Source organism: Varroa jacobsoni, unplaced genomic scaffold (assembly GCF_002532875.2).
Source record: "Varroa jacobsoni isolate VJ856 unplaced genomic scaffold, vjacob_1.0 contig00877, whole genome shotgun sequence".
Classification (NCBI taxonomy): domain Eukaryota; kingdom Metazoa; phylum Arthropoda; class Arachnida; order Mesostigmata; family Varroidae; genus Varroa; species Varroa jacobsoni.
This window is the reverse complement of record NW_019214545.1, coordinates 80398-107757: the sequence shown is the minus strand read 5'-3', so window position 1 is coordinate 107757 and position 27360 is coordinate 80398. Positions and strand designations below refer to the sequence as shown.

General features: G+C 40.6%; 2 protein-coding genes and 2 long non-coding RNA genes across 5 annotated transcripts; 2 read left to right on the top strand and 2 right to left on the bottom strand.

Annotated features, from left to right (window-relative positions):
* Positions 1-1877: 1877 nt before the first annotated feature.
* LOC147751961 (uncharacterized) lies at positions 1878-6988 on the bottom strand. Its single transcript, XR_015315429.1, has 2 exons — positions 4130-6988; positions 1878-2569 (listed from the first exon to the last, which is right to left on the bottom strand). It is a non-coding gene; the product is annotated as an uncharacterized LOC147751961 (long non-coding RNA).
* On the top strand, positions 2385-13000 carry hpo (serine/threonine-protein kinase hippo). Of its 2 annotated transcripts, XM_022852632.2 has the most exons (6): positions 2435-2521; positions 6995-7027; positions 8584-8790; positions 9266-9365; positions 9490-9780; positions 9932-13000. In XM_022852632.2, the coding sequence occupies exons 3-6, from the start codon at positions 8734-8736 to the stop codon at positions 11188-11190; spliced, it is 1707 nt and encodes a 568-aa protein (XP_022708367.1). In that variant the 5' UTR covers positions 2435-2521; positions 6995-7027; positions 8584-8733; the 3' UTR covers positions 11191-13000. The 2 variants fall into 2 exon arrangements, with proteins under 2 accessions (XP_086829128.1, XP_022708367.1); XM_086973002.1 differs by lacking the exon at positions 6995-7027 and having other exon boundaries at positions 2385-2521.
* LOC111271691 (BTB/POZ domain-containing adapter for CUL3-mediated RhoA degradation protein 3) lies at positions 2426-19011 on the top strand. The gene is made up of 5 exons (XM_022852633.2): positions 2426-2521; positions 13483-13812; positions 14051-14188; positions 14661-15031; positions 16381-19011. The coding sequence occupies exons 2-5, from the start codon at positions 13563-13565 to the stop codon at positions 16669-16671; spliced, it is 1050 nt and encodes a 349-aa protein (XP_022708368.1). The 5' UTR covers positions 2426-2521; positions 13483-13562; the 3' UTR covers positions 16672-19011.
* On the bottom strand, positions 16594-20899 carry LOC111271692 (uncharacterized). The gene is made up of 3 exons (XR_002687040.2): positions 20683-20899; positions 16992-17099; positions 16594-16728 (listed from the first exon to the last, which is right to left on the bottom strand). It is a non-coding gene; the product is annotated as an uncharacterized LOC111271692 (long non-coding RNA).
* Between the last annotated feature and the right edge of the window lie 6461 nt (positions 20900-27360).

The following is a 27360-nucleotide window of genomic DNA, read 5'->3' as shown; positions in this document are numbered from 1 at the left end:
TGTGGCTAATAACAAAGTAGAACTGATCTTTTAATGAATCACGAGCATATGCAAACGATGTAATGAATTTCCATGCATATATGAATATCGGTTTTACATCATTCAGTCGTTACAATAAGCAATGCACTTCCAATTAATCTAAAACATGTGGCTGAATACGTGCTGGTCATCCTGTAATGTCTTGTAAAAAGAGTAAGAACAGGTAGTCTTGAATTTGTTCAAAACATTCGCCTTGTCCTAATGACGTGTATTACTTACGAATTTTCTCCATGCATCACTTTCATCCCGTGTTTTCATCAAAAAGTGTTGATTAGGTTTATAAGCTGCTTACTCTGGACTAAAAAGCAATCGTTTTTGGTCTTCATAGAGTAGGGCCCATTTTTATAGAGGGCGCGTATTATGCCCCTAAAAAGCAGTGTGCTAAAGTGTATATCTCGTTTCTGTAAATCGTATTTGTATGAATCAATTTACCTCATAGAAAGTACTTACATAGTCCTAATTACGTTTCCATGTTAACTGTGTCCATTTTATCTTCATGAGAAGTTGCATTATCCAAATAATTTAAAAATGATTCAGCAGCTGTGCCCAGCTTGTTAGTTTACACATTGTTACTTTAGACATTGGTACATTTAGAGAAGGTAGCAGGAGTTACACCCTTTTTCCAGAATCAGATATGCACTTCTAAAAATATCAGATTTAACACCGTACATAGCTAATCCAATTTGAAAATGTTCTCAAAAAGGACATCACTTCTCTGAAATTTCAGTGTTGATAATAATTCATTTTATGCAGTTCCATTTTTTCCATTCCATTTTTGCGCAATCATAGTGCTCAGTTCTTTTTAAAGATGCCTTAAAACATTTTCCTTATTCACTGGATAAAAGTAAAAATAAGTTTTTCTGTAAGGACAAATCCCATATTTCCGTACATTATCAAGAAATCATTGTCTATTATGTAGCAAGCCTATCATGAAAATACTGAAACAACAATAAGTCTCGGTTGACATAAAAAAATACTTTTGAGAGCATGAAAGTATGCATTACAACAAATTAGCTGAAATACTTATTTTCGAAACACTTACGGAAATTAACTTGAGAAGCTAAGTTTTTAAATACAAAAACATAATAGGGAAAAGAGTCATCAGTAACATAAATGACGATAAAAGACTCATTTCGTACTCGCTAAAAACAGTCAATGGAGCAATATGAAAAGGTCAGGCAATGCAAAGAGTAGACCTGAAAAATTATTCATATAGATCATATATTCTGCAATGCGAAATTGCAAAGCGAGGCAATAGTAGACACACGCGTTGCCAATAATTTGTTGGGTTTCGAAACGACGTTTTCTCTTTCTTTACTAAACTCTCGCTCATTTTCATGATCAACATTGCCATCGTTAACATTCGTATCCCTTTAAACCGCACAGCAGACGACAGAGCGTCGTCCGCTCCCGAAACAAAGCGGCAAAGGCTTCTGTCCAATAGGGCTATCGCGCCAAAAATACAACTTCCTCAACAAGGAAAACAACCAGTGCGATCGTCTTCGCCATCGTCATGCATGGTTGTAAAGAGAGGTTGTTTAACCGCTGACTATGACTCGTGTAGTGTTGTTTTTCTGAATTTTCTATGTGCTTAGTTTGTGGACGTAAGTGACCGTCTTTGTGTGTGCCTGTGAATGTGTAGTTGTATCTTAGAAAACCTGTATATTATGCCTTTGCTTCTTTTATATTCTGCGGGTTGTCTGTACGACGGTCGTTTCCATACCTTGAACTATCTGTTTTCAGTGGTAATTGGCTGATCGAATGGATACGACTGGCGTGAAGCGCCTTGAGCATGTGTCGTTGTTTCGCGCTGTGTACATGTATTTGTGTGTGTATGCTTTCTTTTGTGTGCGTGATTGTGTGAGTTGGATGTGCATATGTTTATGGGCGTCTCTGTGTTGGTTTTTGTCGTCTGGTTACGCCTGATCCCGTCGTCATCTTGTTCCCCTCAGTTTCTATCTACTCTTCTTTTAGTTCTTGTGGTCCTCGGGGCAAAGTAGCGACCGATCGGGGAACAATTCACGGCCAAAGACCATTTGACTGTGGGCCCAACTAGTGTATCTGTTTTCTAGCAGCTGGCAACCGGCAGCTGCTAGAAACTTTAACTCACGGTTTAGAGGGCCCGGCATTAGAGCGGATCCCTGTGCTGCGGCTACAACAACAATCCTTGTGTCCGTATCCTGGCCGCTAAACCGCAGTGTGCCGTAGCTTCCTTACCTATCAACGACGACCAAAGACGACGTACCCGATTGTTTGTTCTACGCTGTCCTTTCGGCCTAACCATCTGCCCTCGGCTTAACATATTCCTTTACTTCCTTAGCAGAGGCAGGAACGGTAGACCTGACCTAGGTATACGACGAAAAGGCCACGAATCATCTACGGTCAGCGCACGCAAAGCAGTGAGGAGACACTGACAAAAGGAGGAACAAAAGCCGCACTGTTTCACCATCCTTCCTGTGATTTCGAGCGAGGTGCAGATGAGGTGCGTTCGATTTGAGTGAGTTGGTTGAATCGAGACAAAGACTGTTTTCTGAAAGGAATTAAAAAAAAAAAGAGAAAAATATTGATAGGCATAATTACAAAAGTGAAATGGAAACAAGACGAAGCTTAATAATGTGCGATTAGCAGGTGCAAGCTGTTGTAAAACTCCTGTTTGAAATAAACGTTCATCTTGTTCTGCTTGTACACTCGAATCTAAGGCTAGAAGCTGGAATTGCCAGTGAAAGTTATACCAAGATATAAGTTTTTCATTAGTTTTCTGAGAATGAACTCACAAGAGATGAATTAAACAGAGATCGCATCTCTAACAAGGCATACCAATGGCAATACCTGGTAGAGGGTATGCTAATACAAGCCGCAGCTTTGAGTGCAGGCGTGGATGCTATTTGTGGTGTGAATGGTGCGTGGTAGAAAACGGGCAATTTATTTCTTCTATCGTCTATTTGGCTATCTCGACCTCGCGTTAGAGAGACGGTACTTTTAGCGCAGGTTTCGCGGAAGACAAGCGAATAAGACGCAACAGAAGGCAAAAAGTGTGGTTCTAAGGAACAACATGTCGTGAGAAGGAATTCTATTTTTCGTTATAGCAGTGGTTCGCCACTGATGGAATTAGTTTGCCTGGTATAATACGATGTGAGTTGTTAAATGAATAAAAGCCAGAAAGTCCACTGCTGGTTAATTTTCTGTTTGCGGTACCATTCGAGCTGCCATTGAATTGCTACGAAAACTCGGGCCAACGTAACTAGCAACGGCAGTATAATAATTTTCAAAGCATTGTATTCGTTTCTTCAGAAACATTGAATGGCAAAAAATAATTAACGAAAAATACCTGCAGGCGATTGTTAGCGATTTACTAAACCAGGCAAAGCCATCCGCAAATTGTATGTTTGTGGTCTTAGACGTCATCCTTGAGTGCCACTTTTACATTAAAATAAGCTAGCTAGGCCCAGTCGATCTTCAATGATTGTTCGTGCCTGTGTATAATACGATGGTATATTATTACATCTGTATTGCCTTACGGTGTCGATGATTATGATCTGCCATGTCACCTATGCAACAGAACCATGGAGGATCCGTAATTAATATAGCGCGATACGGGGTATCATCATTGTTTTTCTGCGCTCGTTCGTCACATGTGCTTCAGGTACTGTTCTAGTTAGGCTGACTTGGGCTAAAAGTATTCCTTATTCATACAGGATGACGTGCATACGTGCATAATTATACGTCTATGAAGTTACCGGTCTGACGGACTTGAGTCCCAGCTAACCTTTATCAAACACTTATTGCCTCGACGGCCTTGTTGTCGTATTGATAACTGCTCATGGAAAGAGCTATGAATAAACTGAGTGTAACGTATTTAAAAAACGGTGAAAATAGTTTTATCAAACCATGTATTCCGGAGCAGCAAAACTTGGTTGTCATAACCTACTAGTAAAAAGTTCTGCGGTATCCGAGACAATAAAGATAGTAAAATAAAACTATGTTAGTGAATCATTTTAAGCATAGTAAATGAAAATATAACTGAGTAACAAGATATCTAAACGTAAGTAACGGCGGATGTAATCGTATTTGAGCACATTGCTTTACCAACATGGTACGTTAGCGCTCCAAGATACCTCCGAAACTAAATTTCAGCTTTTAGCACTAAACTTTCGACAAGTTGTCAATTTGCAGAATTTTTCCAAAGAGAAGTCCACGTATCACATTGCCATTTAAATGTACTCTACCGAAAATCTACGCTTAATTTTACAATAGCTTTTTTTAGAGATCGCTTTCTGACGGCCGAATTCACAATAGATGTAGTTGGTTGTCCGTCTCTTTCTCGATCAGTCATAAATGGCAACGCTGTGTGTTTGTGTGTGGCGCTGCTAGCCACCGATACGGATGAATGTACGCGTTAATGCGGTGCGTCAACAAAATCTGGTTGATCCGTAACGCAGTCGATGAAGCAGCTTGTTGTGGGCTTTGTTGTGATCATTCAGAATGTCTATAGGACAACTGCAAACGATTGACTCTTCTCTCATTTTAATGTGACACCATTTGTCCCTCTGAAAATCTGTAGCTTCATCCCTCTGACCCACGGCTACAACGGTTCCAATCTCACCTTGAACCTAATACGCCGACTGTCTCTCGAAAGTAACAGAACGCACGAATTCTCTCGGTAGGCGAGTACCCACTGTGTACACCTTCCACTCTAACGAGAAGCTATGTTCACCATACTTGTTAACTGCGTATATCTGATAAAATGAAGCCTTCCAAGTGTTAGTTCTAGAATTGCTAAGCTGGAACGTTTAGTTGTTTTGTGTTAGGCTGAACCACTTTTATTACGAACTTTTATAATATATATAATGGATAGATAATGAAAATTGAAAACGAAGTGCCACGAAGCATGTTAAGATTGATGCTTCCCGTTTATCGGCATAAACACTTATTTCTAGATATTTATTGCGCTAGCGTAGGGCCGTAACAAGTATTTCTAAGTGCGTTAGTACTCACTGAAGGCACACCTTTCCCTGTCCCCACAAACATCTACCAAACGTGTTTTTAGAATCTTCAAGCCTTATTCATTCTCCACAAAAGTTCGCAAATGTAAGCATGCTTTGTCCGCCGCATTTGCCAACAATAGATTTTGTCGCGTAATTTTTTTCTGAATCGTAAGTATTAGCAGTGAATATCTGCGTTCTGAAGCAATTCGTTGTTGGTCGCCGCCGAGCGATCGAATGGCAACGAATCGTGCGACGGACGATGAAATAAACGGTAATCGTCATCTGGTTGGGACAACATATAAAAAGCTGACGTCATCCCTGGGGGAATACGCATGGCTAAGTGGCGTGGTAATCAATAATTTTGCAGAGAAAACGCACGGAACCAGAACACTATTACCGGTTGCTGTTGTTGTTGTTGTGGCCGTGCTGCGTTGGAGCAGCTTGCTTCGACTATCACCGAGGCCTCCGGCGCGTCAATGCACTGAAAAGACCAAAATTGCTGACAAAGATTTATCTGTACATCTATATTGCTTCAATACAGACTCAATTTGCTATATATCGAATCTTATATAAGAAAAATGCGAGCTTTTTGTGCTGGATTCGGACCGAGGGTTGTTAGTTACATCAACTAGTAACTAAGCAGCACTCTACATAATATACCAATAACACCAAAGCAGAATACGAAAAGTTCAACCAGTCATTATGGCTCTGCTGACATTAACTATTGAGGCCGCTGGACCTCTTTGGCGATTGTTCTTATGGATGGTTCAAGAGATCCGGTCGACCTGAAACCAAGTGAATATGGTGCAGATGGGAAAAAAGGGGCGTCCTTGTAAAAATCAAGTGTGCAGCTGCTGAAAAGTAGTCGGCCGCCCGATACAATGATGTCTGAGATGCATAATTTTGTGTGTATGTGGAGTCATCTGCTGCTACCCGCATGACTGTGTTTATGCTAGGGTTACGTAGATCTAATACGTCGGTCGTGACCAGTCTAAAGTAATTAGAAGTTCCACCTGATGACAGGTTGAAACTGTGCGGAGCAATGTTTTGATGGTAGGATGCTACAGTGTGTAATAAATAATTAGAATGTGTATTCAGTCTAATCACCGTTATCGCTTCCACTCATAAAGAAGGCTTCTGGTAACCGTTTCACAAATTTAGGCAAATTGGGCTGTCATATTCATGGCAAAGTTATCATCTTGATATTAATCAGTTAGCAAATGGCAGATCATTTGAACTGTTTTGTATATAGTTTAAGAATATTAGTATAATTATATAATACTGATAATAAGTATATATAATAAAAAAGCATCGACAACAGCACAGCGCATCTTGTCAACAGTTGAAATTATACTGTATACGCTTGCTGTATACTACAAAAGATACGTGCGCGTTTATAGTTTGTAGTCCACATAGACGGAAATGTCTAGATGTCGCTTTTCGAGGAAAAATTATTAATAAAATCGATACAGAGTACGCGTGATAAGTCTATTGTTGGACGTCATTATACCGCTTATAACATATGTGAAAGGATGGTAATATCGATAACCTCTTGGACACAGTATAGTATATTAGCAAGTTTTACAAGGAAACTGTAAGCAGATAGTTACTAACATTGTTTTCATGTCGCCGAATATTTTACTGGTTTTGAATTCGACAGAGCTTTTTCTTTTAACATTAGTCGATTTTCGCTGGTCTCTTTATTCTATGGAGGTAAGAAAAGCCTCTCAAAGTCCTTTCATCCAAAAAGATACGGGAAACATACTGAGGGGTAAGAACAGGGGTGCAGGGACGACAACTGTTGCATTGCTACAAGCCATCAGACATATCAGCAGTATATTGATTACGCAGTGGCCAATGTGACGATGGCGTTGAGCTTTTTTTCTGGCGCGTGATTTTTCATGCCATTTACTGTTGTCGACATTGCCGCGATTACCTGTGGTGGTTGACTCTTTGGAGGTTTTTCTCAGCTCTCTTCGGACTGCCTGTGCCCATCATTCGAGGTGAGTCCCTGAATCGGCTGCTCGATTAGCTCACCTTCTCTGTCGTTGTAGCTTTGTTTTGTGAATTAATTTAAGTACATATATTGTATTTTTATAGGTTTCGTACCTTTGCTTTTAGCTCTCACTTTATTTTTAATGATGTTGCCTTTAATCATATAATAAGTTGCCTAAAATCTTTGCAATCGTTGAGTGTTTATCTAGTAGCTCGTTATAGGAAGCGGATTTAGCTTTACGGACCCTCTCTTGAATTTTACATGGCTTTTATTAATGTCGCGTAAAAAAATATTCGTTCCTGCAGTGACAACTCGATGAATACCTCGATCGTAACTGAGAGATTGATCGTTAAATACTTTCTTTACTACTAAGTTCTACTAGTGGCTGTGTGTTGTGCTCCGATGCCTTCGAAGAAATTGTTATAAAGTTAAGGCAATTTCCACAAGGTGCACCTTTTCTGTGCGTTCTCAGTTTAGCAGTATAGTCATAATAGAGGATGTCGTAGGCTCTTGACAATCAGTATCTGTTTTGGTGCCAACTGGTTAACAGCTTTTAAATGTCACGTTTTTGTATCGACCAAGGGCTGATTGAGCTACGCCAGCAATGTGTACCCAACTGGTCGGCTTCGACAGTCATGGTTTGCTAATATCTTAACCGAATGTTTACGGTTTCCAGCGGTATTATTGTTAAAACTGAAACAGACCCTTCCGCTAAATAGTCTATGGCTAAATTGGTACCACTACCCACATGTCACCAGGCCCATTTTTTAGTCATTTGTATGACATTCTAAAAAAGTTGGCATTATCAGTACAGGAAATGTTCGAACAAACAGCTCAACCGTCGGCGTTAAATGATATTGGTTCGAGTTCTGTATCTTCACTCAATATGACTAATTATTAACCCGTAAGACCAACAGCGCTTGAGACCAAGCAATAGTACATTTGTTTCTGCTGTTCGTCTAAATGAATCGAATCTGTATAGATAAGTTTGTGTTAAATCACTAATTTTAATTACACGATTGATAAGGTATCACTTTTCAACAAACACAATGTGTAAAACGTGCGCGTTTCAAAGGGATGAAACTTTGGATAAGCCGCAATGCTACTAGGTTAACTTCTGCTAACCATGTACGCCTTGCTTTCGAAAAGCGGTACTGGAACTTTTAAAACATTTAAAATAATTTAAAGACAGGCAGATGTGTATACAGAAGTCTCTTCTACAGACAATCAACTTTTACTCGCCTTTGAGAAGTGATCAATAGCACATTCTAATACAAAATTTTCAAACTTGATTATATCACTATCAAGCTTTCTTTTCCGGTCTTCGGCTATGGCAGTGTGGGGGGCTACCTACAGTTAAGCCTCATTGCTGTTGACTGACTTGATTCTTATCAAGCATTGGATGTGCTTTTTACTCTTCGTTTTCGGTATATACAACGTTAGCTAAAGCTCGCATCCATATGTATGCAGTTTGTTATTATTAGAGCAATGGTACGTGTTAATCGATTTTAGTTTCAATTGCCTTATTGTTTCCACTGGATATCTAACTACAATTCGTTACAGGTATTGACCACCTGTGGAAGTAATCGCATTACGGTCAGTGCGAGACGCAGGTTAACAAAAATCACAATATGAGCTAGTGAGAGCCCACGATTGTCGCTTCGAGCGTTGTTATTCGGCCATTACGCGCGGGTCTTTGCTGCCGCGCGGGACATGGACGAGACGCTTAAAGCACCACTTGGAGCCAGTTCAGCAGCTCCCTCGGAAAAGGTTAGACAAGCTTATAAAACAAATTGGATTACCTATCATTGAGACTATCAGATGGGCTTATCATTTAGGTTGGATTTTGACAGATGTACAGATCGAAACTTTAACCAATCGTGTATCATTTACTTAGCTTTAGCTTGTCATTAGTATCATTATTTCATTTGTAGCCAAAGCTCATTTTTTCTAATATTCAGATGTACTAAGAAATCAGTTTATGCTTACTTATAGAAATTATAAAATACTTGAAAACAATTTATATGTTTCTGGTCAACCGATAATTTATTGGAAGAAATTATTACGTACGGAAAAAGTTAATATAGCTATTTTCCATACCCGTATCGTATTTAATTTTACTCATTGGACAATTAGTCAAAAGTCTCTAAGCGTAGAGGAACTGGAAATCTGCAGAACACATTCCCAAACATAGGCGTGCTCGTGTACAGTTCGTATACAGTGATTGCTTTGGGCTTAATTTCAGGAACGAGAAAGTAACCAGGCGCAACTGAATAAGTTATCGGAGGAGTGCCTCACGCGACAGCCTGATGAAGTTTTTGACCTTCTATGCAAGCTCGGCGAGGGTAAGCCTATCTGACATTAGCCGTTTAACTGTTACCTTACCGGTAAATATGTATTGTAACATGATAGACGCGATAATTGATATGTGAACAGATCTAAACGAGGTCTGCTCTCTATTGCTTACAGGAAGTTATGGCTCGGTATACAAGGCTCTGCATAAAGAGTCCGGCCAAGTATTGGCGATCAAGCAGGTGCCGGTCGATACCGACCTGCAAGAGATCATTAAAGAGATCTCTATCATGCAACAATGCGACTCGCCTTTCGTGGTTAAGTATTATGGGAGCTACTTCAAGGGGAGCGACCTGTGGATTGTGATGGAGTATTGTGGCGGGGGTAGCGTTTCTGATGTAATGCGGATTCGCAAAACCACGCTGCAGGAGGACGAGATAGCCACTATCCTCTGCGACACTCTCAAGGGTAGGTTTAATCCCGGGCTGTGCGGTCTTTGGTACGGATCTACAACCTTGAACCATATCGTTACTCGATGGTATGTACCTGTCTCCACGTTCTCATGAAGGGGTGAGGCTGTTAGTTGATCTCCTAATAATGGGCGTTCGTTTACTTCTAGGGCTCGAGTACCTGCACCAAAGGCGAAAAATCCACCGCGACATTAAAGCTGGTAACATATTGCTAAACTCTGAAGGTCACGCCAAGCTAGCAGATTTTGGCGTGGCTGGGCAGCTCACAGACACAATGGCTAAACGGAACACAGTGATAGGCACTCCATTTTGGATGGCGCCTGAGGTAATCCAAGAAATCGGCTATGACTGCGGAGCTGACATCTGGTCGTTGGGTATTACGGCTTTGGAGATGGCTGAGGGTAAACCGCCGTACGGAGATATCCATCCAATGCGGGCTATCTTCATGATACCGTCTAAGCCGCCACCATCGTTTCGTGACCCTGACAAGTGGAGTCCAGAACTTATTGATTTTGTGTCCCGTTGCCTCGTCAAAAATCCCGAGGAACGGGCTACGGCCAGCGAGTTATTACGTCATCCATTTATTATACAAGCGAAGCCAGTTGCGATTTTGCAGAAGATGATTGCTGAAGCTAGTCGGCTTCAGGAAGAAAAGAACAATCAACTGGATGGAAATGGGACAAATGACGATGAGGTTGATGACAGCACGCTCGTGCCAGAACGGAACAACAATGATACATCAAGCGCTGCTAACGACATCGCTGCTCCAGTTGGTTCGAAAACAGATGTTACTGACAGTGCGCAGGATTCAAGTACTAGTGAAACGTTTTCGCGCGTTGAGCACCACAGCGCCACGCTTAGTGATGTAGAGAGCAACATTGGCACGCTAGTTATTAATGACGAAGAGAACGACTCGACAATGCGGGACCGGGAGCCGTATCGACCTTATTTCCTTGATCATTTTGAGCGCAAACAGCAACAGCTTCAGCAGCAGCAAGTGAATTCAAAGACGATTACGCTGCCTAGCAACTTACGCGGCATGACAGGTGGATTGACGGCTGACACTAAAACGGCTTCTGCAGAAGATGAGCTCCAACGACGGCTAGCGTTAATTTCGGCGGGACTAGGGTTAGCTGGTCCCGGAACCGGCGCTGTAGTGCCCTGTGACAGTGAAACACAGACCTTTGGTCCAGCCGTCGCCGGTCTAGATATGCCCGCCATTGGCGCACATCTCGACCTTGAGATGCAGCTCAAAGTGCTAAGCTTTGACGAGCTGCAGGCAAGGATGGCGGCCCTCGATACAGAGATGGAACGCGAGATCGAGGAACTCCGTCGACGCTACCAAGCCAAACGACAACCGATTCTAGATGCCATGGATGCGAAGAAGCATCGACAGCAAAACTTTTAGCTGTGGGAAATAACTGTTTCATTGGTGTATGGCGTAGCCAAACACTCTAGTCAAACGACGCGGCATAATTCATGGGACAAATGAAAAAAACACTGAGAATGTGATCCTTTTAGGTGGGACAGTGCTATAAGAAGGGGGGTAGCGTCGTTTTCAGCTTGAAAAGCGGCTTTTCACTGCAAGATTATAGTTTTCGAAGCTCATGATAAAGGGGAGGGCACAAGAGGTGCAGAGTGGTGGATTCTATCATCAACCATTATTCAACAAGGACCCATGTAGTGAGACAGGTCTTGGCTAACAATAATCTAGCCAGCGAGCTAGCAAAGGTTAGGAAATACGAAAAAAAGACAAAACTACAAGACAGGACCTAATAGGGAGTTCAATTCGCACTGCTCGGATGTGACAGAGCTGGCAATGTGCCTTACGCACGCGGGTTCTAAGCACTACAGCGGGGGTGGGTTAGCCCTAAACATCCGAGGCAAACATGAAGCTGTAATACTGCTGAGCTTATTGTTGCAAGAATGGTCTTTACGGCCTCCACGCCACTATTTCTACGTTGCCTGTTTCTTTCCTATTCCGCCCTTGCTTCTTTTGCCTTGCGGGCGGCGCAAATTGTAGCACCCTCGCGAAGCGTCTTAGATTTGTCGTCGCTACAAGGCGATTAAATTGTTGAAAGTCCCAGTTGGTAGGGTTAGTTGTTTACTGGAGATTCGACGCAGTAGTCGGTTGCAGAAAGGAATCGTTGTCAATAGTAAGTACATTGGACAAAATGCCAGTTAATTAATGTCAGTTGGTGCCTATGATAAAAGTTTGATGGTTTGACTATAGTCCAAGGCCCGCTAAAGGTTTGAAAAAAGGCGGTCAGGAAGAGAAGTGTTCGAAAGTATAACAGAAATGCCAGGTAGAATCAAGTCGATGCATTATATATGTGTCAAATTCTACCAAATATTGTACAAAGAGTGAGAAAGCGATGTAGCAACAAGTTTTTTACAATTAGTATTGCATTACGATATTATTATTATTAGTACTATCATGATTACCATCCTCGCACTACAACGTACACTTTCAGCTCAGATTGAAATCCGTACGACCGTTTAACGATTAATACAAGTCAAATATTCGATTAGAAATTTGTGCTGAATTGTCAACCATTAAATTATTACTGGGAAACAGTCTCTTATCATCATTCATGGTTATGTGAACGTAACTATCCTAAAATCAGGATAATCAACTTTTACAGTCAGCAATAGAACTCCGGAAATTTCGATATAACCTATTCAGCGTTCACGTATTGGATACAGAATTCAGGCGACAACATTGTGAGCTCTTTCTATCAAGACGCGCGAAGGTAATGTAGGTTCCCTATCACGACAATGAATGAATGCAATGAAATCATACTAGAAACAGTCGGACCCACATCCGTTTGCTGAGTGAGTTCTGGGAGCCGTCAGTGATCCACTTGAGAAGGAACAGCCATCAAGTGATTCAATTTTGCTGTCTTAATATGCAGTTGACAGTCGGGTAGATCAATAGTAAATAACAGCCATAATGAAAAGACGCTAATATAAAGGTCGTGCTATCCATACATAACTAATAATTAAACCTAGTGTCAACAAGAATACTTCAAGGCAGGAACGCGTGTTTATGTATAGAAATAAAAAATATATAATGTATATCAATAGACACTCTTAGGGGAGGAGCGAACTGTAGCACCGTTTCGTGACCCTGGTCATTTCAGTGGTGAGCAGGAGATCAAAACGAATGAATGGAAGAGCATACCAATAAATCGTTGCTAAGGTGTTATCGACAAACATTTGAACGCAGTCTTTATTCAGCTTTCCGATGGCCGGATGCTTTACGATAATAGAAAAACGGCTTTATTTGTATGTCTCAACGAACTCATGGTCACTGCGCGGCTTTGCTGGTAGCGAAGACCAAATATTTGCGTATTGCCCTTTTGCGAATTTTTTTAATAGCAGAAGACTATATGAATTGTAGACGTTAATCTACTTATGCTAACAGACGTGTATGCAGTGTATACGATGCTACTTGGTTCATTCGTTAGTGAGCTCAATTTGTTTTTGAACTATGATATATCGTTAAAACTCTACGCTTAACAATGATACCGTGGTTGAACGGACATCGAAATATGTCTGCCAACTTGATGTGAGCATAGCAATTCCCTTCCGTCTCGAGTGTGTCAAATAAATTATAACCAGCTCAGCAGGCAAATAACGAATGAACTATGAACGAATGAATACGAATCCAATGTACGTGTACTATCTTTACTATTAGGTGAGCTCCATTCGTGAGAAGACTCGATCAACGTGGATCCGTTTCGCGAGCTTTCGCACGCATTGCCACCCGGTGGTCGCATGGGCGAGCCGGCAGTGGCCGGCTCCGTGGCGGGAGGCTTCCCGCCAACGGTTGGAGGAGCACCAACAGTTACGAGTTCGGTTCCACCGTCCAGTTCTGGGAAGATGCAGACAGGAAGTCCATCGCAGTACGTCAAACTGAATGTAGGAGGATCCCTTTACTATACGACAATTGGTACTCTAACGAAACTGGACTCGATGCTACGTGCAATGTTCAGCGGTCGCATGGAAGTGTTGACCGATTCGGAAGGTAAAATACAACAACTGGTGATTGAGGAGAAAGTGGTAAATTTGATAATGAACGCGTATTAAAATAGCGCTTAGAACGAATAATGTGTATTTTGATAATCGTCGATAAACAACGTAGTTGACTGTTGTTATATGTATTTCTTTATTGATTATTGGTTTCCCTTATGGCGTACATATCTACTTTATGTTAATAAAAGGGCTATACTTATTTTACTAATTTACTACTCTTTTCTATCAAGGTTGGATTCTCATTGATCGAAGTGGAAAGCACTTTGGGACTATTCTCAACTACCTCAGAGACGGATCTGTGCCGTTGCCGGATTCCCCAAGGGAAGTAGCCGAGCTCTACGGCGAAGCCAAGTACTACCTTATCCAAGGTAAGGAAGCGGTAATTGTACAATGGGTGCCACTTGCTCACGGCCACAACCTATACTATCTAATTCGAGTTTATTCGAGATAATTCATACATCGAGTTCATGCTGAGTAAAAAACGTGCAATATTAAAAAGGCCAATATGGCACATATATACAATCGGCGTTTCATGTCATGCAGTAAACTTTTCATGTGCTTATTATATGATCTGCTATTGGCTGGGCATTCCCCATGTAAACTAAATTCTTAAATGTAGAGCATATCAACTCTATAATTAATGAAGGGTTGTAAGCATTTCTAGGAGTGCTTCAATCTTTATACATTTATAGAATATTACTTCTCAGTTATCATTTTCCTATAACTTATTCAGTCGGGACGCATAGTCAAATATAAGCTGTAAATGAAGACAGGACGCTTACATCCTTTAGTTACCTATTTGAATTGTATCGAGTAAAGTGGCGTAAATAATTTATACAGGACTAATTGAGACTTGTGAAACGGCTCTACGCAAGCAACCGGTAGTTGAGGCTATTTGCCGCGTACCGCTTATCACTTCGGATAAAGAATGCCAGCAGTTAATACAAGCGACTGCTAAGCCAGTGGTCAAATTGCTGATTAATCGACACAACAATAAATATTCGTATACCTCGGCCTCGGATGATAATCTCCTCAAGAATCTCGAAATGTTCGACCGTTTGTCTTTGCGCTTCAGCAGTCGTATAGTTTTTATCAAGGATGTCATCGGCACGAACGAAATCTGTTGCTGGAGTTTCTACGGTCACGGAAAAAAAGTGGCAGAATTTTGCTGCACATCCATCGTGTACGCAACCGACAAAAAGCATACAAAGGTCTGCTACTAGTGTAGAAAAACTATTCTGGCATAATTAATTTATAGGGTTGAGTTTTGTGAAAATTATCTTAAAGTGGTATATATATAATTGCCTGGATCTCTTCAAGCAGTAGAAGGATTTGAACTATAAATCTACACATCATTAGAACTGCATTTGCATTATAATCTGCTGGAGTTTAGAAGCAAAGATGTTGTGTAGTGCTGAACATCAACATTTAGAGATTACGTTTCTGTCTCTCGAAGGTAAAAACGTTAGGCAAGGAGGCCTTCGTTACAGGGGCAGTAATTCTAAGGTAGAAATTAAACTGAAGATCATAAAAAAAGTAATTACATCGCAGGACCTTAAAAACGAGTCGCTATACTAGCAGGAGCTGTTAAGCAAAACAGACATGTCAAAAAAAACATCAAAGGAAGACATAAAAGAACTGTGTGCATATATAAAAAAAAAAACGTGAATTAGATATCGAATGAAAACAAGCAAAATATGAGATTTTTCATTAACTGAACAAAAAATATATTAAAAAAAAGTCTGGTGTACCCTGGTATGAGACAATTTCCATAACTATTACAGACAGGAAGTCTGCCTACAACATATTGTCGCCGTAGATGATAAGTTTCTGCATTTACAGAAACTCGTTCTCGCAATTGAGGTCCTGGAGTATAATCATCTCCTCAATGGTGCTCATGTTCTTAATTCGAATTCATCAGTAACTCAGCGCTGTTTTGTTAAAGGCCTCCTTGTCCAGTGTTCTTACTAATCCCTCATGAGTTTCACTAGCGCCCCTAACCTTTAAAAACTGAAAACCTAACCTTTACGCATAGATCTGTAACATTGAATGCTATATTTGCCTCTAAACTCATTATTCCCTCACGATATTTAGTCACCTTAATTTTTTAGACAGCCAAAGCCTACATGACATAAACGCTTACTGAGTTTCATCTGCTAATAATACTCAAAAGTTACCTTGGTTTCTAGACTCGCTAAATAGATCCGGACAGCCTAATATGACGCTTAATGAGTTTCATCTGCTAATAATACTCAAAAGTTACCTTGGTTTCTAGACTCGCTAAATAGATCCGGACAGCCTAATATGACGCTTAATAGCAATTAAATCTCTTTCTGGCCATTATTACAGGCATGTCTGTGTTATATAACACGTTAATGGAAATGATACTAAATGTTCATTATTTAAATGTTTGATATTTTTGAGCATACTTAATCATGTTTATTATCTTATTCTCAAACTTTTTTACAGTATTGTCAGTACAATAATTATCGTATAGATCTTTATTTTCGGTCCACTTCTGTGTCGAAATTTGACTCGACATTTGTGTCGTTTATAACAGGTTGAGTTTCCAGAAGCCCGAATTTATGAAGAAGTACTTAATATCTTGCTGTACGAAAACAGACAGCAGCCTGATCCCGAGCTAATGCAAGCGACTTCACAGCGCGGGGCAGGTCTGCAGCGGTCTGCGGCAGCTGTAAGTGATGACGAAGATATCGAACTTAAACAACAGGGGCCACCAGTCCTTGAGGTTCAGGCAGGACCATCGCGAAGAGAAGGTGGTTCATCCTCGGCCTTGGCTATCTTCAGAAGTGGTAAGAACGCCTCAGCAGGAAACAGCGGAAATAATTAAATAACCACAAGTAGCAACGACATTTACGCGGAGTCACATTGGCCTACAACGAAACCACTGAGCAGCCAACAAGAGAAAAGTGGACATTTGCTGCGTCATAGCTGAATCGTTTATATACAACCTAATAGGCCACAACCCAATACTGCAACATCGACATGTTGTGGATTTCGGAAGCAGGTTTCATTGCTGCGGCAACATCTCAATCATTATCAACGCTAGTCACGTAATCCTGTTTTTAAATCATAATTCCTGACAAAATAACTGGAAGCATTAATTTGCTTATGACTACTCGGTAATTTTTGGATGTTTATTGTACTTACGCTCCAATTCTGTTAGCTCATTGTACGACTGAAAGAAGCACAAGCTATTCAGTTGTGAGGATGAGGTGCTTGCACCTCAACCTTTACTTTTGTATCCATCCTATTGATCTGGCAAATGAGAAATAGAAAAATAGAGACCAAAATATTAATACGTGCTATCACACTTGAGGTGCGTGGAAGTAACAATTTAAGAACACGGTATATGGCTACCCAGGGCAGCATAATTTGTCGTCGTGTTCTAGTGATGGTTTCAAAGACACGTGTAACACGGTGGCAACCGACAACATTTCAGTTGTAAATGTATGTACCTAGAAAAAGCATTGCTCGCCACGAAAGTTATCATATCGGTTTAAAGTTTTGTTAATTTTGTAACTTTGCGCACTCAACTGTTGATACTTATTGAATCGAACTACTCCACTTGAATTCCTGGCTGATTTTCCTGGAGAGACTCCATCTATCACTGAGGAAAATCAGCACAAACTTGCCATTGAACTGAGAATTTCATCAAAGTGCATACCTCCGTTAGGCATTACTTCGAACCTACAATATCCGAAACGATTGAAATTAACATCAAAAAAAGTACCATACGATAGCACAACGATACCAAACTAGCCCAGTTTCACGATAAATAGTCCAGTTTTATTTTACTTGATTAGTAAGCATTATTTCCCTTGCAAAAGGCCTGAAACAACGAAGCTGTTGAAGATTATCATTGTATCATAGATGAAGACGCATCATTTGCACTAAATAACATATATCAACAATACGCCGTTTTCCTCTCAAGTGAGGTTATCTTCACCATTTCAACTCCTATCAAGAAATACTGTCAGCTCTAAGGACGATATATGGAAACCTTGATCACGTAAATAAACCGCTTGGATTTTCAAGTTTAGAAAAAAAAAATGGCAGACAGCTAGCAGCAGATAAAGGCCAATTGGATCTGTGATGATAGTGGCCTGTTGCCACGCGTACGACGCTAAAGTGCAGCGTCACTTGCAGTATATGTGACATAACAACTGTTTTTATTGATTATTATACGTATATTGTCCATACATATGTACACTTGGACATGCATACTTGAACTTGATTACATACACAGATATTATTTATCTTCCTGCCAATGCATGAGTAAAAGATTTTTAACCTTGCTAGATCATGAGGTTGACCGTTAAATGTACTCAGAATCTACTGGTCTAAAGACTGAAGTGTGTTATTGTTTATATCAACGAAAACATCTAAAATGCCTAAATTCTGTTAGAACATTATCGTTAAAGGCAGAAAAGAGAAAATATGACTCCTAGTTAGTTAGTTTGGCATACTGTTCCTACGACGATACCTCAATGCCAGAGGTGAATTATGGACGAGCATGAATCTTGACAGATCCATTGAAGTGGATAGAAAATCTAATGATAACGACTTTAGAGCACAAACTTCAAGCGAACGGTTATAGAAATTACGGCTGCTAAGTTATCCGTCACTATAAGCGATGATATCATTTTTTAACGTCATAACTGCACTACTCTCCATAATGTAGTTGTGGTGATGACAGTTCACATGCTACATAGTATTATTATTATATACTGCTCGTTCGGATCTTTCGTATCTTATATGAGTATTCTCTATATTCATGCTTATTTTAAACAATGATCAATATTGCAAAAATTTAATAGGATTTTTGCCTCGTTTATAATCAATTAATGTAATTATTGTATTGTTTTTTTATCTGATCACTTTTGATTACGTCTTATGCCATTTGTATTCTATTTTTTTAACAAAAATACGCTTTAAGAATTTTTTGATAGAGGGGAGGTTTATGGCGAAAATATCGCCTCCTATATATCACTACGTAATTATGCTTGTTTGCTGAAAGTCTCTCATTAGTTGTTAACGACTGTCAGTGTTGCGAATTACTTAGAAGCCGTCATTAAAAAGGCCTATGTAGACAGCCGCTACAATAAAATGTGATAGACGAAGAAGAGTGATATAAAGAGAGGGAAATAAACATCAGAGAATAGACAGCTGTCGCTGGTTTTTTTTTATTAGGTAGCCAGCCACCATTAACTGCTGGAAGATAATGAAACAGGTGGCTCCAACTGTGAGACCCTAGTTTAAAAAAATAAAAATATTAGTTTTCGTGGCTAAAAGAATTAATCTTAGGAAGACTTAACCGGCGTAACACGTCAGTGCGACATCATATCTTTAGATACCATATTCACTTCGTCTAAACCCTACTATGAAGTTATGCATAAAAATAACGAACTTCTTCTATGGTTTAGTCTTGACTATGTTTTGAGAAAGAGATCTCTCTCTTATTTGTGATAAGCGCTTCATTCAGTCTTTTTTTGAAGCGTTTATGACCTCAAAACGTAGCTACTAACTTGCGCTGCACACGGAAAATGAACGTGAAAAGACTTTCGGTTCAAGATGATTGAGACATAATTACTGGTTCTTTTAGTATTGCATAATGTGCTCATTGTGTCGCGGACTAAGGTTAGCTCCAGCTGTAGATGCTCCTAGGAGAAATAGTTTGCATGCTCCTTAAATATAAGAGCACTTTATTAGTAGATGAAAAGAAATATATATTCCTTACGTTTTCAAATACTAGTATAAATTAACATTAAGATACATGCACACTTTTAGAGTACGTGACGATTTTAAAGCAGGTTCCAAGCTATATCCCTTCGTGGTTATAAAAAAAATATTTTTCTTTGTATTATTTCTTCGTGTTTATAAGGTTTGATTTCTAACAATTATGAGAAAAGTCAGTTGGTTATATTGTTGAATTTGAAATGAACATCTTTTTCAAAATGTTCATCACACGAAGAGATCATGCGGTGGGCTTTTTATGCTTCTATTTATATTTACTTTATAGAAATAATATCGTGTTCTAATATTTCTATTTGAATGCTCTCATTTTTGAGGCAATTCTACGTACGCACTTTTATCTCAAAGCCCGACATCCGTACGATGGTTGTACGGTATGACATAGTGGGAAAAATACGAGTACATTTAAGCCAGTATGGTAATATTGCATTAAATTCCGTGCTCAAGAATACTTTCGTCTAATAAAGCTTACCACTAATCTAACTAGAAGATATATTTGTGATCCTTCTATTGATCATTGTGCATGCTTCACATCTATAACATTGAGGCAGATTTGACCTATATAATCAGTACCGATTCAGAAGTTTTGAGTTTCTCAGATATGCACACCTATAAGTCGTGTATCGGTCACATATCGACATAGTACGTCTGTGCTACGTTCCTGAGTATCCAAGGTTTTCTTCCACCAGTTGACGTTTACTGCCAACAGGCACCTACTATCAGCACAGCGCAGTGTCCTTATACAATATGCCAATGCATGGAAGTGTCATTGAGCACATATGTTCAATTTTTACTGAACAGCGTGTTTGATCATAGAAGCCACAGTGTAGTTCACTTTTTCTACAACACCCCACCACCAGAAGACCAATATAGTAGACTAACGAAAAAAGGAAAACGCAGGCAAAAGCCAGTGAGACGAAAAAGTGAGTATTTCGTCTAAAAGGGAAGTAACAAAAAGCAAAAGGAGCTTGGGTGAAGGGTTTAAGAGGTTAGGTGAGGTTCGGGCCAATAGACCGAGGCGACCGATGCCCGGCAAGTGGACATGAGGGGGTAACTTGGACGCGGTAAGAATTCGTGTTGTACTTACCACCGGCGGTTCCAGTACAAGAACTGGTAGACGACTTGTAAACTGAGTCATTTCTTGCGTGCTTGCGCGCGCCGTCTGCCAAGCCTATAAAACTCGATTACTTTCGGAAAATAGTCAAGTTTATATGAGGTGGCGGTGGTATCGTTTTCGTCCTCATCGTCGTTGTCGTCGATTTTGTTGACGACGACGACGACGACGACGACGCCGCCGCCGCCGCCGCCGCCGCCGCCGCATCGATGAGCGATGGAAAAAGTTTGTGCAGAACGCTGCTGGACGTTCGCCGAGGAAGTAAGAAAGGACCGGCAGCATCAACACTAGGCAGAGTAGGGCCGACCCAAGTTTCATACACTGATGGCATCGTTCTGCTAGTTGATGGAGGAAAAGACACCTCGATATCTTCCAGGAAGTTGTGAAGGCGGCTCCACAGTAAATGTTGTCATAAGAAGCCGAACCTAAGATTGTATAAGAGCAGAGATGATACTGAGAACGCGACAGGCTGTAACACGAGCAACAGCAGGAGTTAAAAAAGGACATCTTTAAACCTTGTAGATATGGACGCGTATAAAAATGGTCTATGATAGAGGCAAGGAGTGAGAAACTGAAAATAGCAGTTAACAACTTTGTTGGATAACTTGATCAACATGATTTTCATTGAGCGAAACATAAAGCACGGATTTTTAAAAGCATTAATTAGCGTCACTGAGGATGAAGCAAATGCAAAGAGCATTTGTCGGTAATAGGGAGCCTAACTGCGATGGTGCTAATTAAACGATATACACATAAAGCCGAAGCTATTGTAGTAAACAACTATAACATAATATAGATTGTCCAGAGTGTTACCCCATTGCAATTTATCTAAGGACTGCTACAGGTTTGCTGCTCAGTGGCTCAGCAGATGGAAGTCAAACGCAGAGAGGCACAGGTTCGATTGCGTTGCTAAAATTATTACGTGGTAAGTTTGCTTATATAGGCATGATAATGCTGTCTCTGATGTCCTTGCAGTCAATTGTAAATACTATAAATGGATCCCGCGGGATTAGCTGACTTAACGTACGTTTTCAAAGTATTCGAGCAGCAACACTTCAACGCCATCTTTTATACCAAACGCATAGGAAATAATACTCATTTGTATTCGTTGAAAGAAAGGTTTAAATTTTCTTTAAGAGCGTCTTCCCTTTTTACTTTTGAATAATGTATACTTGTCACTTCAGCTTGCTTCGCATGCCATACATGAAGTGTATTCGTGATATATTTTCAAGTTCAAGGAACAGCTTTGATGTGACTTTACCGTATATCCTATTCATGACATCTTCCACAGACATTCATTTTTGTTAATAGAAGTTAATTGGATCGAATTGGAACTTAAGGATCGAAAGATTAAATTGTGGGCTTTAAAAAGTTTACGGTTAAAGTACACGACGAATCCAAACAGATATTCAGCATACATAGACGAAAGGTTTAAACTTGACGTTTTCTTGGTGGTGCATCGAAATTCAACGCGGGGTAAAAATCTTAGTTGCCATATATTACCGCCGTAAGATAAGTTTGCCATATACAATGAATGTAAACGTACGTCTTATCATTTCTTACGATTGAAATTTGGAGGAAGGACTTTAGTATACACTGCACCAGCAGTCTATCCAGGGATGGAAGAGGCAACCATAAGTGTGGCTAGCCAAAATAGATTCATGTTTATTGCACGCCTCATACGGTGCCCATACATGTACGATTAGTAGCCTGGCAATGTAAGAAAAAAGAGGTGAACTATATTATTCTGTCTACTATAGTCGAATTATCTAAGGCCTTTTCTGATTAGACGTACTAAGCAGCCGTTTTAACATGTCGATTGTGCTGGGTCTGTATCAGAGTAGTGGCAGGTCATCTCTGTACAAATTCTCCGTTCACAGACGAACATAGACGGATATATGCGTTCTAGGGTCGTATTATTTACCCGTGGTTCGTCTAACGACTTATCTTATGCTAGTACGATTTGGGCTGCTTTCGCAACGGCTTTTGTGCTTTTTCCGCTAACATTTTTCGCGAGCTTCATGAAATAGTGACACGACAGTTGCTTCATTGAGTAAAGCCTTAGACGATGCTGAGATTAAATAATAATTAAGGTTTCTCAGGTGGCGCAAACAAGGACGGGCTTAAGAATACATAGACAGTAATATATTGATGTTACAATCTCTATGAACACTTGGTCTTCAGTTGAACAAAGGCAAAATTCGTAGGCTGAAATAGGTTCTAGGGAAGTGGTTTTTAAACGTTGTTAATAAAGTCATAACGTTTTTAAGCATCTTGTTATACGATAGCTCAAATCGGCTTGACGGCTCTTTATTTCGTACCCTAAAAACGGGAAGAGTGAGACTTCTAATACATGTTCTGACATCAAATCAGGCACGTAGTTTCTTATATCATAAACTGTCGCGTTTAACTAAAGTTGATCGATGATATTCTACTAACTTGTGGCCCTTGAGTTACCGTCGTCTACAACTTCCTAGGTTATAGTTAAGAGAGGCTACAGATGACCAGAATGGAAATTACGCAAGGTGCTCGTACATAGTATCACATTTAGCTGGGTTGAAACCCGCAGGTCAGGTAGGGCGAAAAGGGACAGACTGGGGCGCTTATGTGTCCGGTTCTAATTAGGTTGTCGCAGAGAACAATTAGGCGACAATGCTTGTACGGTAAGCACCTCCCGACACCCAACTGACCGACTTTTCCCCCTAGATCGGTTCCTTGTACCGCCCCAGTGGTCGGAAGGGGGCAGGAAGCTAATAATGAGTTAGAAGCGGATATGATATACATATATAGATAGATGGGTAGATGTTTCACTGGCAGGTCAGGGCTCGTTCAGGCCTGCAACAGCTAGTAGGTTCTACTCCGTTAGTGTCCATGACATATGAATACTCATTAGGTAATGGGGTCCAAGGTTAGAACGGAGTTGAAACGTTGCCGTGTACTCAGCTGCCGCAGTTTGACATGTCATTGTTATACTAGTTATAGGCAATATACTTGGTGAGACAGTAAATCTAGCGCAAGCCTTTTTATAATTAATATTATTGTACGCGCTTGCCCGAGAGCCACAATCGAATTAACGTGTTACTATAAACGCGTTGTTTACCGGTACGTTTTACGGTAATTTATTTGAAAAATGCGAAAAAATTAAAAAACAAATTCATAGATTAGGATGGGTGCTAGCACACAATTTAAGGCAAATGATGTTCATCGTTTGTTTTTTTTTTTCTTGAGAATGGTTATGCATCTCCCTCGAACGTTTAACGAAAACGCACACTCGTTGTCGATATATGTTGTCCAGCAGGGCATATTGTCAACGTATTTCGTAAAGGGGCGCATGCGAATAATAAAGGTATAAATATCAGTAAGGCTCAATAAGTCAACTCAAAATGGCTTGAGGCCATCGCGACGATAATACTACCTTTTATCTAGTTGACCATTTGACACTGAGCTGCGGTGTGGCCGAGTAAATTTAACTTCTAAGAAAAAAGTATCCTGGCGACTCAGTATTAGTAGTCTGCGACTATATAATATTATTTCAGTAAGTATTTCAGAGAGAAGCAGAAATACCATACATTATGAAACGTTTAGGTGCAATTTTTTAAGTATTCGATATTATTTAAAAACTAAATACGTGAACTCGTATAGATTACATTTGTGCAGATTTTATTGTATGATATGTAAGAATCGGTACATATTCATCTGAGAACACTACAACTTGTCAGGAAGTTTGTTATTTTCGATAACACCTATTCAAAGTTCTAGCTATATAATCGGTTTCTTATAAAAATGTTAAATACTTACGAGGTTCAGAAGATGTTTTCGCAGCGCATGTACTATTACTCGTTCCAAATTGGAATGTTAATTTTATACAGTTGTACTCAAACGACGTCTTACTTCGTTGTGCCCGCCTCAAGGCGGAGGACCCGCGTACGTTACGGTCGGTCACCGTATGTATCGCTACGTGTTTGTTCCATAATTTAGGAAAAGTGTGTAGCTCGTGGAATTTCAGGCTGAAAGCGTTTTGCTGCTTGTTCGTTCTAATGAATTACATTGGCCATAGACCGTGGTCATTTGTTGCATATCCCGCTACTGTTTGCGTTACGCTTTTACATTTGGCTTCACTTATATGCAAGATCTAAAGTAGGATCGATAGTGGTGGGTTCCGTTTTTCCATTATGGAAATATATGTAATTTACGAGTTACGTGTATTACGCATATAGCGGACAACGAAAAGCAACGTGACCTGTGGATTTCGGGTCGTATTGCACAGGACCAGGATATACAGTCAGCTAAGCCGAAACCACGTATTGTAGTTAATGGTTGCGCAAGAGGCTTGGCTATCTGAAAATATTATCTGTCATGTGTCATTTTAATGTGGACATTGCGTCAAGCGCGTATGGGAATCATTTTGCAAGCGTCAGCCATAGCCTAGAGAGTTGCCTGGCGAAACAATTACCGTTCGGTTTATTAACAGTTTTGGCAGAATGATATAGAACGGATTTACAAGCACGTCTATAAATAGACGCACCGCTTCAGCTTCGTCGACACGTGCCAAAACGGGTTTTTCTATGCTTTCAGAGATCTGCTTTCGCTTATTGCCGCTAATGAGGTACACCTTTTACTTTTTTGCTAACTGCCGTCCACTGATACTGTGTCTTAAAAGTAGCGTTTTAGAACCTGGTATGATCGTGACAGATATGGCACTGGCCCGTTTGTTGTGTCTGCAGCACCGATTATCGTTTGGCCTTAAAAAATTATCAGTTTCGACATAATTTAGTGACCAGCCAATGTTGCTATGCTCAGCTTTTTCTTGAACAGCAGAAAGATATTTCGTGTCACAGTATAAGGATGACACGTTGGTTTGATTGCCGTATCCCATTAAAGATGTTTAGCTTTCATTGGAGACTTATTTTGTATTCGATCTATTAGCAATTTCTCCAGACACTTGAAACGGGTAGTTAGTCGACAAATTGATCTCGTCGACAAAAGAATCTCCATTAGAAAATCTCAGCAATAGCGCCAATTTTTAGGCGTAGCTCTTAGTGAAATCTGGACGCCTGCGATAGTTTTGTCTCTAACATATATTTTTCGCCGGGCTTATAGCTACACACCCGGCTGGCTACGGGTCACGAGCGCGCGAATGTTTGAAACAGACTCTCGTACTATTATCTTGCCTCAAACCCGCGGCGATTAATCAGCTGTGTATACATTGTGCACATAATGCACTATCGTAGTCGTATAAGCAGTAGTACGGCTTTTTGGCGCCAAGTGAGGTTCAGGGCAGAAAACAGAAAACAAGGAACATTTTTTGTAAAGCGGTGTGTGCTTACAAGAATATAGCGTAACCGATGCTCAGTAACGGAGACAATACTGGAGGCCGAAATCACAAATCGGACGCCCTTCTCATTCCGCTCTTGCAACAGTTATGTACAAAGAAAGGCGGAAAGTTCTGCTTTGATATCCATGAACCTTCGCATTTTAAGTTAACTGGAGTTAGTGACATCAAGTAGCTCTGAGCTGTAGTCAATCAAAATAATTGCTACCTTCCGTAAAGTTGGCTGTTTTGAATTTCAAAAATCCCTTTACGCACATTTGATAGGCTGTACCCTAGAGTAGCAAAGGTGTCTATTCTTTTCATTTTTGCAGTGCGTGAAAGCTTCCGTGAAAGCACATTCTTACGAATATGACGATGTTCTTTCGAAGACAAAAAAAAATCTTCTCTATTTAGCCTTAACTGGCGTAGTACAGGGTCAGCAATATTTTCAATTAATTCAAACGTGCACTGAATGCGTGTCCATCAACAATTTGACTGTTTCCCATCCCGTTGCTGGTTCGCAGACAGAACACCCCGTGTCAGACAGAACGCGGCGGCCGTGACGACACCGATAACGATGACGGCATCGGATATGACAATATCAATGGCAACAGCAACAATAACCGACTGGCTGTGGTAACGAGGGCAAACGGGCGGGGTCTTCCTAGTATACTCCATTATATACTTCTGTCTTCCCCTTCGGCGGGTGACTGCACTCGGATGTAGTCGGAAGCGGCTGAAAACGAGGAACTGAAGAAGATGAAGTTGCAAGTATGTAAGGCTACAACGTTTGGAGCGAGGCTAGGAAAAGGCTTTGCGCCCTCGGGCACTGCTACGCTAACCAGCTACGAGCCACGGGCCAAGCGATTGAACTCTTTGGAGACTGACCAGAAACTGGGAAAGAAACCGTTATCAGACAAAGCCCAAAACTATCCGAATGTGGTAACCAGGCGTACGTTGAGTGCGGCGACTTTAGGGGGCCGAAAGAAGGCTCTATTCGTAGATGCGGCCCCGACTATAAAGCCCAAAGCATGAAAAAACGGGACTGAGACAGGGAGAGATATATATGTATTAGAGTGCGTGAGAAAAGTACGAGCCTGAAGTAATTCCGCACGGAGCAAAAAGGGTCAACCTTCGTACTGTTACGACGCCTTGCGGATCTTTATTCTCTCAGAATAGCAGCTCGTTGCAGTTTTTTTCGCTGGCCGCAACCCAGCAACAGACACGGTTGGGCGTGGTGGTCGTGATGGCAAAAGTCAAAGCAGGAGAAGGAGGTGTGTTATCCACACGATTGTGTCTGTGTTCATATCCAAGTCGAGAATATGGGAGCAGGTCACGAG